Below are 12,910 nucleotides of genomic sequence, written 5' to 3'. Positions count from 1 at the left end.
ACTAGCTATTTTAAATGCCAGCAATGTATCAGCGCTAGCAGAAAGTATAATTTTGTTTATGAATGAAAGTTAAAAAATGTGTACCTTTGTCAAGACGGCAGCTGAAGGATATCATTTAGAGGTCTCTCACATATTCATGTGGTTCTCTGGGGGCCTTGGGGTAATAAACTACTGTGATAGAGCAATTCTATTACCAGATTTGGATTCAGCACTCTCAGATCATGAAGTACACCTGAAAGTTTTGATGCAGGCAAAAGAAAACCTTTTTTTTTTTTTGCAGATCAGTATAATTAAAAATGCTGGTTTAAATCTTAAAGTGGAGTGTTTAAACCAATGAGTAAAAACCTGCTGCTGCTGGACAAGCTCATCCATTAGAATGTGTAGAACAAAACCATCAAGTGCAGCCACAGCACCTCAAATCTCTGTATTAAGGAAGAGCGGAGAGAAAAACGCTTATGAAGAAAGTGAACATCTCTTGGAATGAAACAAAAATGTCCTTATGAACACTTTATATTTATTAAGCATTTACATTTAAATAAGAGGGACAGCTGAACTCCTCCTAGCCCATTACCCCAACCCACATATGATGTCAGAGGAACCCCTTTGGACTGTGGCCTCTTGCTTCAGAATGCAAAACTTATCAAATACAGTGAACAGTATAGAAAAATAAAAGCCACAATCCCTGAACCCACCCACCCTCCACCCCACCTTCATTTCAAAGTGTTATGAGGTCATATTCTCTTCATCACATACACACACAAACAAATTAAGAGTACCCAGTGGTCTCCAAGATATCCTGCAAACTATGGAGGGACAGTTTTCCCTTAAAACTACTCATATATACAAAGGGTTGGGCAGCAGTAGCACACACTGAAGTGGAATATCTGAGAATTTGTAACCCACTGGTTAGGCACTTATTAAATGGTGAAGTCCTTGAGGCACTTTGGCTAATGGTCATCACAGGTGGTTTGCCTAGAAATGACTGGAAAAGGAGATCCACGTTACACCTGGAACATACAAAGCATCTAACATGTTGAAGTCATCTGAATCACGTTGAAAGTCCAAGCCATGGGTGCACTTCAAGGAGAGGAAGTGGCTTTGAGATACGCGGCTGCCTCTGACCGGGCTAAAATTTTCCTTCATAGCAACGGCTGTAAACATTCCAGTTAATTCAAAAATGCATAGAGTACGCTCATCTGGTGCGGTAAGTGAATCTCACTTATTATTGTTATTTAATAAAATTAGTGTGTGCCACAGTGTGTACTCGCATACTTGGGGGCTCAGTATGTGACAGCTGGATAAAGAAAACAAAAATGTTTACACAAACAGAATGACATTTTGATAGCAACCAGCCCTCACATCTAGCGCCGCTTGCAACTAAATAAATTAAAAACATCACATTTTCACTGTTATGTTCCAACCCAATACCCGCGCCGATCGCCCTTCAGTGCGCGCAGCTCAGTCCGTCTTCAGCGGTCTCTTTCCCTATAAACAACGCGAGGATCCAGCGACTTCAGTAGAGGGCGCTGTTGGTCAGGAGGAGATAAAATGCTGCTGAGGCGCTTTAGTGAAGATATGAAGGGTGATTCCACGTCCGATACCAGGACCTAAAATACAAAGCAGAGGTGAATAGGTGAATGGACACGGCTGTCTGGACAAACAGTTAGGGTGCGATTACAGCATAAGCGGATTAATGGCCATATTTGACTTACCCTGCAGTGTTAAGGGACTGTGAAGACAGTGAACTGCTGGACGAGATACCTGAAGGCGAAGACTCTCTGTTGGGACTGCCCGGAGACGAGCTGGACGACACTGAGCAAGTAATCGACAGAGAGAAGTGTGTCAGAATAACAAAACACTGTTCAAAGAGTTGCAGTGTATAGAGGAATATTTAGCTAAAATTAAATAAATACGTAAATACATATGAAACGTAACTGTATATACAAACACAATGATGTGTGTGCATAAATAAAAGGGATTTTGTTGCGTTTGTCTTTCATTGACGACACGCGCAAAATGAACTGCGAAATGGAAACTGTCTTCACTTGTCAAAGTTGAGAGGGCGGGATCTAGCGAGTAATGCGTTTTGATTGGTGAATCGCAGGCGCACTCTTAGAAATAACGGTTCTTTAATGGCGCTTTACTGAGTTGTGTAGTTTCTCGTTGAGTCATAGTATGACAAAGCGCCATTTCATTCTGTGAAGGGTTCTTTGCAATATGAAATTGGTTATTTGGACTTTGAAAGGGTGGTCTTTAATGTATAGTAGACTATTTAGTAGGATATTAAAGAAAAAGTGAACTTAATATGTGTTTGTGTCCTTATAAAATCAGGACCCCATTGCTTCTACAAATCTTTTATCTATTAATGGTTGTTTATGGAGGCTGTAATGGAATTAAAGGTTCTTTCCGTGAGAATCCTAAATCCTAAATCCAAAGAGGACTGTTTCATTTATGTTAGGTAGAATGCCCAGAGGGGACTGGGCGGTATCATGGTCTGGAATCCCTACAGATTTTATTTTTTCTCCAGCCGTCTGGAGTTTTTGTTTTTCTGTCCCCCCTGGCCATTGAACCTTACTCTTATTCGATGTTAATGTTGATTTATTTTTTATAATTATGTCTTTCATTTTTCTATTCTTTAATATGTAAAGCACTTTGAGCTACTGTTTGTATGAAAATGTGCTATATAAATAAATGTTGTTGTTGTTGTGTTGTTCTGGAACCTTCATGTAGATGGCATGTTTGCAAACAAAAAATTGTTTCCCTATGGCAGGGGTTCTCAAATATGCCTCTGGGGTTGGCACAGTGGCTGCAGGTTTTTATTCAAACCAGTTTCCTAATTCGAAGTCAGTCCTTGCTGATAGTGAGACTTGGTATTTAATTCTTAGTACTTTCATTCTTCCAAGATGAACCTTTATTACACTGTAGCTTTTCATTGTCTGAGAACATTATCCATGTGTTTGGTGGATCAGCTCAGATTTGTACCCTCTGGTCCTTTTATCTAATTTATTTCTAAACTTGCATTAACACATCAGATACTTTGTGACTCTTTTAAATGACAGCACATTAAGAAATAGTGATTCATTTGTCATTTACACCTCATTACCAACAGGCAAATGTAAAAATGAAATGGTTTAAAACCAAAACAGGCAATTAAAGGTTTTGAATTGTAACATCCCAGTTAGCTAAAACTAAGACCAAAAACAGATTGCTTTAGTAATAAATAAATGGGATCTAATTAAGAAATTGGTTGAAGCTGAACGTTGGAGGCACTGTGGCCCCCAGGATGCAATTGAGGAACCCTGCCCTTATGGCATCGCTCTGAAGAACCACTTTAGCATGGTGTTGCCAATGGGGTTAACCAAGAAAAGATCCGTTGCTTAAATAAACCCAAATTCTACACACACGCACACACAAAAGATAACAAAACTCAATAAAATACTTTTAATCCAAACTATTTTTTTTTACCTATTTATTATTTCCATTAGTGATGTTCTTTTTAGCCAGCTTTTAAATTCAAGTTTCTGCAGCCAGTTATTCATTTTTAAATGAATATATATGTTTTTATTTTTTGTCCTTCCGCGACTCTTCACTCATCTTAGTTAATAAAGGATGCAAATTGCAATACAGAACTGCAAATGTACGACTAAATTGAAACATGGGAGCGCGCACGCTCGCACCCTGCAATTAATAACAACCTAACTGTTGCCTGTGAGTGGGATGCTCTGTCTTGTCGAAGTTAGAGAATGGGCGCGTCAAGCGATACTTAGGTGATGGACAAGAGAGACGCTGCTGCCAGCAAATGACGTGACCGCATCTTCGGTGCCGACTTGCGCTGTTACTGTCTTTTTAGTTAACCAATAAAAGGTGTCATTTTGATTGACTTTTCACTACAATACAATCAAACGAATATATATATATATATATATATATATATATATATATATATATATATATATATATATATGCGGTGGGTTGTCGCCCTGCCTTTAACCCTGTGTTGGCTAGGATTGGCTCCAGCAGACATATATATATAAACACAAGTCCAAGTAGGGATCGATTCTCCCCCATCTGGGTTTAAAAACTCAGTATTGGCAACCCTTCTTCAGCACTTTTATTTTTACGCGAATTGAGGAGGCACAGTCGCAGTGTGCGCATGCCTCGGAGTCAAAGTTATTTCTAAGTCAAGCAAAGCGCAGCTCAAAGTTGTGGCTTTCACGAGTGCAAGAAAACGTTGGGCCGAGTTACAGCACGAAGCGGGTGCTTTAACTCGAGAAGCTCTGAATTCGCATCAGCAGTGTCTGCTGTAAGTACGGCACTTGATGGCTGAAGGTTTAAGTCCACTTGGCAGCCGAACGCCAATCAAATCAGAGAGGGATCTAACTATAGCGCGCCGTACTCGCTTGATCCCATCCTTTCATCTATGACAAGTTAAAGTGACAGTTCTCATTTCTGGGCTTGTTTTATGTTGCGTGCGTGTCGCTGAAATAAACAGACGAGGAAATTATTAAATTCACAAAGAAAAAAGCAACAAAATATTTGTGCACGTGTATTTTATTTATACTCAAATTTCATGTTTATTGTTATATGTTACAGTACTTTTATCTATTTTCGTATTTAATTTTGTCAGAAATATTTCTCCGTACAGCCGAGCACTATAACTCTTAAACCTTGTTGGCAGTAAAAGCCCTCAGTAAAACGTAAGTTATCTCCAGGAACTGCAAGCGTGAATTCACGGATGGTTAGGGTAGAATGTTATTTAAATAAGCAAGTTTTAACATTTTTGATTCATACGTTTTCCTAACTTGTTTCATCCGATTGAAGGATGACAAAAAAAGAAAACAAAGGTACCCATATCAGCAACAACATAAAAAGCAAGGCTGAGAGGGCAGTGTTGACTAATACCTTATCTCTTCCTCCCTCATTGACCATTGATGGCTTTGCCACCCTTGAATTCACTTCTGGCGTCCACCTGCCTGGTTGTGCCTCTTCCTATCAGAAGTTCTTATCGAGATGGATCCAGCTGCTGCGAGTCAGTAGCTCCGCTTGACAGCCAATTGGATTGCCAAGTTTTTGTCACGTGCGTATGCGTCATGTACCCCGCTCCCAAACCTTAACCTTAACCATAGTGTAACCCAGTGTTATCACTCAGTGGCGTATAATGTAAGGTGACAACCGGAGTTCTGTAGCTAGACACTCTTATCCTTCTCAGCGGAAGCTCCACCATCTTGAAACAGTCGATTTGGAGACTTGCATCTGCAATGATGTTTTTCTGTTATTTCTATGCATTTACAACCTGCGTTTTGTTTATATTATGCTGGGTTTACCTTTGAGTGCCCCAACACTTCACAGTTGTCTGTGATTTTTCTTACACCATGTAAAGTTCAGGTTTTCCTGTGTGTGTGTACCCAATGATTGCTAGGATAGCCCCCATCTTACCCGCACCGTTGACTTGGATAAGCTGGTTAAGAAGATAGATGGATTAATGGATTGCTCTTTCCTGTTTGAATTTTGCTTGGCTGATAGTTTTGGGGGTGCTCAAGTGACAGAACAGAGATGTGTGTGGAGAGGTCCAGCTATCGTGTACCTGATGGTTTTTCTTTGATACAAATAAAACATCTGACAAGGTAAGGTCTTCAGCCTTTCTTTTTTTCTTAACTGCACTTACACAAACATTACTTCCATATATACAATTCATGTGCTAATTTAAACCTGGTGGTTTCTCTTTGGGCTATATTCAGTAACCAGACAGTTTGAGAGCACTCACAGAAACATGGCAGGTGGCATACCATTTACCCACAGTGCCATATATAAAACGGTGACCAAATTTTCAATATGTAACAGCACCAGCTGTGCCATTCTGTCACTTGAGCACAGTATTTAATGTGGCTGACCTGGCTTTGTACGAGTGAATGTAGCTGTGCTTGAGTGTGCCCTGTCACAGACTGGTGTGCCCACCACATGCTCAATGCTGTTACCAGTGACTCCCCACAAACCTGAATTAGGCAACCTGGTAAGAGAAGTGATTATTTGGATCAGAAGATAAAAAATGACTGGTCAAAGGGTTACCTGCAGTTAGGGTGCTGCTGTGCACTTGTGGGATGGGCAGTGGGCTGAAAGACCCCGGTGTGGGAACCTGCAGTAAAGGAGAAGAAAGAAAAGAGCAGTAAGACGGGTGGAGTCGGGGTGAATCAAGTGCTAAATGTCAGGGCTTCTGAGCAGCTGGAGTTCAACAGACTACCGTAAAAGCTGGAGGCCTCAGAGGCAACATACAAAACTGGATCTCTGCTTGGTTAACCGGCACAAGGCACAGGGTATAGATAAGGGGAGAATGCCCCACATGGAGCGAGATCATCAGTGGAGTGCCTCAGGGGTCTGTCCTGTGTCTGTTAGTTTTTCAGATTTATATTAATGACATTGACTCCATTACAGCATAGTTAATAAACTTGTGAAATTCACAGATGATACTAAAATTGGAGGGATGGCAGACACTAAGGAGGCAGCAACAAAAATTCTAAATTACCTGGTCAACCTACAGAACTGGGTGATCACTTGGAAAATGCAGTTTAATGCAGAAAAGTGCAAAATTCTACTCTGGGCAAAAGGAGCATCAGTTATAAATACAAATGGATAGACACTGTCCTCTGAAAAGGATCTTAATACATTTTCATCACATAAACAACATGCAGAAGCGATTACAAAGGCAAATAAAATGTTAGGTTGAACAATGTTGAATATAAGTCAGGGGACGCTATGTTTGCACTATATAATGCACTGGTATAGATCGCAACTGGAGTCCTGTGTGCAGTTCTGGTCATCACATTAGAAGAAAGACATAACAACACTTGAAGCTGTGCAGAAGAGAACAACCAGGAGCATCTCAGGACTTAAGGACATGTCCGTCTGGGACAGACTCAGAGAATTAAACCTGTTTAGTCTGAGCAGAGAAGGCTACATGGAGACCTCATCCAGGTATTTAAAAACCTCAAAAGGCATTGATAAAGCAGATCCAGCAAAACCCTTTCAGCTGAAGGATGAATCACGTACTTGAGGACATCAGTGGAAATGAAGGGATAGTGCATTTAAAACTGAAGCCAGGAGGCGCTTCTTTACACAAAGAGTTGTTTGACTCTGGATCAAACTACTACGACATGGCGTTGAAGCAGAAACGTTGACAACCTTTAAGAAGAATCTGGATGAGGTACTGGGACAGCTTCGCTATTTGCTAAACACAGGAACTTGATGGACTAAACTGTTTCATTTCATTTGTCAGATTTCTTATGTTTCTTCTGTAAAGAGAGAGCAGACCCTGGAGTGAAAACCTCAGCTGTAGAGCGTTTAGATTTAAGCAGCTTGAAAATGTTCTGTTCTGTAGGACCAGAAACTTTGCACCCCTTCTGACTTTGTGCTCTCTGTTTAAAAAAATAATAATAATAAAGACTAGGGGGCTCTGGCCCCTGCTTGCTTCGCTTGCCAACCCCTGTGTTTGGTTAATCGGATATACAATTTTAAAAGCTTTGTTTTTTCTTTGGAATTGTTTCATTTTCATTATCTGCACTTTTACTTTAAAGCTTCATTAAAAACAATATTTGGAATTACATTTTCTTCAAGATCGCATTGAATTTTGATTCCGTTTCTGGAGACACATTTTGACAACGCAACGTATAACTGCCCGTGATTGAAAATTGTTTCTGTTTCTCTAATAAATAATCCGACTTTTTCTAATGTTTGTCCCTGTGATTTGTTAATTGTCAGAGCAAAAGCTATTCTAACGGGACACTGTAAACATTTTAAAACGAATGGCATATCACGATCTCCTTTGGTGTGTAATGTTATTCGCGGAATATATACATTACCTTTCTTGTCGCCTGTTAAAATTTGCATCGCTTCTCCGTGATTATAAATATACACGTGACCGAATTGTGTTTTATTTGAAATTCAACTTGTCGTTGCTTTAACTGTTGCGGGACCACAGATTCTCATAGCGTATACTCTATTATTGCGTAAATCTATGTTTTGTGCATTGAATGATGCGAAGGCGAAAAGACTTTGTTTTCTGCTCTTTGCCTTTAATTTCTGACCTCGCTTTGTCCTGCTGTTTTTTCAGTTACACCTGGTCCTGATGATTAATTTCCTTTTGTTTGCGCTAATGCAATCTTTTCTATCTTTTTTTTGATACGGTAGCGACTGACGTAATAAAGTGTCACAAAAGTTTTACTTGAACAATCGGTGACTTTGTAACCCCAAACACAACTTTCTAGCACCCTCTCCAAACCCTCTTCCCCCGGGTCTCACCCCCCCGCCTTACCGCATCAATCAATACCCCGCGATCAGTCTTCCGTGCTGAACTCTGCCCTCCCTCAATCGGACCAAACAGTCACTTAAAACAAAAAAAGATTCAACCTGGCTGGGACGCTACAACACTTTTGATTTTTACTGCTTTCATATTCTTTACCTTTCTCTGCATGTGTATCGCGTCATCATTTGTTTGAGCCTTTCGAATCCCACTGCTTTCATAATCTCTTATCTGCCTTTTTTTTCTCTCCAACGCGTTTGGGTTTCTTTTCTCCGCACTACTCTTTCTTCTTTGCTTAGTCGTTGATGTTTCATCTCAAACGTATTGTCCTTATATGCTTTATATGTGCTGAGAGCACAGGATCTGTGTGTGCTGTGTTCCTTTACACGACTGAGTGTTTTGCTGGCCGTGCTCTTATCTGATATTGTTTGTGTCTCGCGGGTCTTTTAAGTGTTTCTTCCGAGAACTTCTGAGAAGATCACGTCTCGTCACCCTGCTTTTCCTTTCCAAGATTTTTTTTTTTTATAATAGAGAGATAAACACAAGAACATACAGTGGAGATGAAGTTCTGAACTTCAGTCTTGGAAGACATCAGTGACCACTGGTGTTTTTTTTCCAGTCAACTAGTGGTGCCGATTCAAAAGGCATGCTGGCAACTGAAATTTAGCAGACGCAGACATTTGGACATTTCCTAACAAATACCTCGCCAAAGATAGCAACGTTTTACACGAGACAAGTTTTTTTTCAGTGTCAGCTTTTGATATCTTAAGGGAATTTTAATATCCACCAGTTCTTCATCAGAAGCAAACTGTCATCATTTCTGAATAACAGGTCACTCCTGCTCACGTACTGAGTATACTCTCCACTCAATTCATTGGTCAAGAGGCCTGTCCTCAATTCAGAAGCACAGAATAATGGGAATGTGTTTGTCCATTTACAATGTACACTGCATTTTCCATGGATAATTGCATGTGTTGTGATCATATGACTGGACACGTCGATTATGGAACATCATTAACGTGAAATTTTCTTATTTCCATGGACATTTTTCACATTGTTTGCTGTTGTACCGCATGGGGTGCCATTGGGTTCCAATTTACCACAGATGTTTTTCTTTCATTCTTCATGAAAACTTTTCAAATTTTTTCTTAGCCATCACTACAAACTACATGGGGCAACAAAATATTTTTGGGTGAAGTATTCTTTAAGCGTGTCTAATATGTTAGCCACTAGGGGGCCACATTGCTTACCAAAGTGACTAACAAATTGTACTGTTGTGTTTCTGCACTTGTTCGGTGAGTCACTTAAGGTCAGGGAGATGGTGGAGGTAATTTAAACCAGAAACTCTCACCACCAATGGGCCATAATGTCTTTGTTAAAAAAATAAATAAAAAACAGCATGGCTTTGAACCCATCGTAACCGAAGTATCTGCTTACCAGCCTGGAATTGTAGATAGGGGGCTTCACAGGGGATGAAATAGGGCAGCAGATTCGCTTTTCCTTTTGCCGTCTGTTGCAGAACCAAACCCGTACCACCTCTTTCTCCATGGATAGCTGCTCTGCAATCAATGTGATCTCCTCCGAGCTTGGCTTTGGGTTCTGGAGAAAAAGAAAAATAGAAATTCAATAAAAAATCCAAAAGCTCCATTTGCTGCTAAACCTCACCACTGAGTTTCCAGCTCCTATAAAGCCAATGTGGCTACCATGCCTGCTACTAAATGACTATGTTACTATTTCAAGGTGTAGCACCAAATGTCAGAGAGGGAATGGTGAAGTTTACTGTCCACAGCCAGCCAATGGCTGGCCTACCATGGTGCAAATATCTGTACAATATGGCAAACTAAAATGGGCTGGATGGTATCAAGTGAAATATTAATCTCATGCAAAATCAGGGTTCTGTTTGCTAAACGGGCAGCACCCACCTCTGCCAAAGTCTCAAACAGCACAACTCCTCCACGAGAGATTTGCATTTGTACATGCAGGTTTGGCACATTGACATCCTGGCACTCTCCACTGTTTCAGTTCCAACAAAGGCAGATGCCATTTCACCTAGCGATTACAGACCAGTGGCCAACAGCATGAAGATCTTTGAGAGGCTGGTCCCTGGCTATGCGAGTCTTCCTGTGGAAGACCACTTGCACCCACTGCAATGTATCTAATGGGCAAAAACTGCAGTGGAAGATTCAATTTTCTGTGTGCTCCATGACGCTTCCTCCCAGCTGGTGGCACTGTAAGGATTATGTTTTTTGATTTCTCCAAAACCATCCAGCCATGCCTGTTAAGGTGTAAGCTCACGGATATGAAGGTGGATGAGCTTGTGGTGTCCTGCATAAGGGACTATTTGTATGCCATCTGAGAGGTGCAAGAACAGTGAGCAGCACTGGAGCACCACAAGGAACAGTCCTGTCTCCTTTCATGTTCAAGTTGCACGCCTAGGACTACAAATATAAAACCAGGTCATGGCACTTCCATAAATTCTCAGATGATTCTCCATTAATGGGGTTTGTTGACAAGGGGGGGTTTGAGATAGAAAATAGGAGAACTTTGAGAATTGCCTGCAACGCAACATCAGCGAAAACAAGGAACTGCTTATTGACTTTCACGGCACCAAACAGCATCTACACTCAAGTCACTATTCAAGTTGTAGAGGTGGTGCACTGCTGCAAGTAGTTGGGGTCCACATCAATGAAAGGCTGAACAGGTCTTGTAACACAGAAGAAAAAAGACAGAGCAGACTCTCTTTCTGAGGAGACTACGTTCCTTTAATGTGCATGTTCTAGAACGGGGTGGGCAATGTCAGTCCTGGAGGGCCGCACCGCAGTGGCTGCGGGTTTTTGTTCCAACCCAGCTTCTTAATGAGAAGCCAATTATTGCTGATGAAGCACATATTGCTTAAGTGACATTTTGATGCTTCATTTTAGTGGCTTTGTATGTTAAGGTTTCCCATCCTTAATTGCTTATTTCAGTCTTAAACTGCTGCATTCAGTGTTTTAATGGCACCTTATTAGCAATACAATGTAAATGACAAAGCAGCCAGTAGTTCTCCATCTAGCTTGTTTCCATTTACATCTGTGTATGTTCATTGTGCACTGTTTGATTCAATAAAAAGCTTCATAGAAAAATCTGACAGACTGATATTTATACGTTTTAGGCTCCAAATGATTTGTAAGATATCTTTGTAAAGGAAAAAAATCTACAATATAAGAACTTTACATTGCGCAGACTAACAAGCCATAGAATTAAATAAGGTCTGAGATTGGCAAGGATTGGTTTCTAATTAAGCAATTGGGTTGGAATGAAAACCTGTAGCCAGTATGGCCCTCCAGGACTGACATTGGCCACCCCTGTTTTTAGAATGTTCTTGAAATCTGTGATAGCCAGTGTGATGTGGTGAGCATCATTTCAAGAGAGGCCAACCAAACCACCAAGCCCTTTAAAAAGGCAGGCTCAGTTATGGGATGACTCGCTGGACATAGCAGAGGAGGAGAGAATGAAGACAACATGGACAGCCATGATGATCCTACAAACCCTCACCTCTGACACATGAAACATAAAGACCTTTAAGCAATGAATTATTCAGCAGAGGTGTGTCAAAATACCCTTGTAATGCGTCCTTAGAATGCCGCGCTGTGACTGCTCTCTTATATTTTGTGAATCACAAATTGTGTCATTTTTGGGTTTTTTTCTGTGTGTTTCAGAGGGTGGTTTTGGCTGTTTGTTATAATACTTCTAGATTTCTTGTGCTTCTGTAAGAAGACAAATTTCACCCTTGGTACAAATACAGTGTTTTCTATCTATCCGGGTGTGTAACTAGTGGCTCGTCCTAACATTAAGTGTCCTGTTTCGGTTGTCACAAGAAGTAATTGGCTTTTGGGAAGTCTAAGTTCATGCTTACATCTTGGAAGCGCTTCTCCAGGGTAAGTCGGATGTTGGTCTCAATGCTCGTTCTCTTTTTGCGCTTTCGCCCAAAGCCCTCAATCAATGGTGGCATAGCAGAATTGCTGCTCATGGCATCTGAGGGAGAGTTCTCTGAAGAGAAGAAAAAGACACTTGCTCAGACTAAGGGGTTGAGGGCAGCGAGAGAGGCAGTGGTTTTACACTCTTCCTTTTTTTGTTCACCTGCATCACTCAGCCATTTCTCCAGCAGTGGTTTCAGCTTGCACATGTTCTTGAAGCTCAGATTCAAAGCCTCAAACCGCGAGATGGTCGTCTGGCTGAAGTCATTGCCGTACAGTTTCCCCATGGCCAAGCCAACGTCTCCCTGGATAGGCGAGAGAGAGAGAGAGAGATATAAGGAATTAAAATGAGATGAATGATGGAAAAGGTCTAGAGTGTAGAGGAACAGCTTGGCCCCATGGGCTTGGTGACCAACCTTTATACAAAACAAAAACGGTATGTGCCAATCAAGTGAGTCGTTTGGACTGGTTCATTCTTACTAGATCCAAGCTACCTTCTCTCCCAGGCAAGGGAAGCCTTTATTTGAGTCTTATTTTTGTGATCTTCTTCAGCCAAAGCAGTGACCATTCTCTAGTTGAACCCATTGAGTTCCTCTTCCTAGCACTGATATGGATTCTTCATAAGTGGATTCTTACTGACAGACAGACTTTATCTTAATTT

The 12,910-nt window shown here is 40.9% G+C and overlaps 1 protein-coding gene across 2 annotated transcripts in view; it reads right to left on the bottom strand.

Moving 5' to 3' along the window:
• Positions 1-494: 494 nt before the first annotated feature.
• The window catches only part of pou2f3 (POU class 2 homeobox 3), a 55,469-nt gene continuing 43,053 nt past the window's right edge, over positions 495-12,910 (bottom strand). For both annotated transcript variants that reach the window (XM_039764210.1, XM_039764211.1), the window contains exons 8-13: positions 12,413-12,554; positions 12,189-12,322; positions 9,731-9,892; positions 6,067-6,133; positions 1,713-1,812; positions 495-1,607 (exon numbers count right to left, since the gene is read on the bottom strand). In XM_039764210.1, the coding sequence (XP_039620144.1) occupies positions 1,565-1,607; positions 1,713-1,812; positions 6,067-6,133; positions 9,731-9,892; positions 12,189-12,322; positions 12,413-12,554 (648 nt within the window). In that variant the 3' untranslated portion in view covers positions 495-1,564. The remainder of the gene's footprint in view (positions 1,608-1,712; positions 1,813-6,066; positions 6,134-9,730; positions 9,893-12,188; positions 12,323-12,412; positions 12,555-12,910) is intronic.

This window comes from Polypterus senegalus, chromosome 9, assembly GCF_016835505.1.
Source record: "Polypterus senegalus isolate Bchr_013 chromosome 9, ASM1683550v1, whole genome shotgun sequence".
Taxonomy (NCBI): Eukaryota; Metazoa; Chordata; class Cladistia; order Polypteriformes; family Polypteridae; genus Polypterus; species Polypterus senegalus.
The sequence above is the reverse complement of the archived record's forward strand: the minus strand, read 5'-3'. Positions and strand labels throughout refer to the sequence as shown.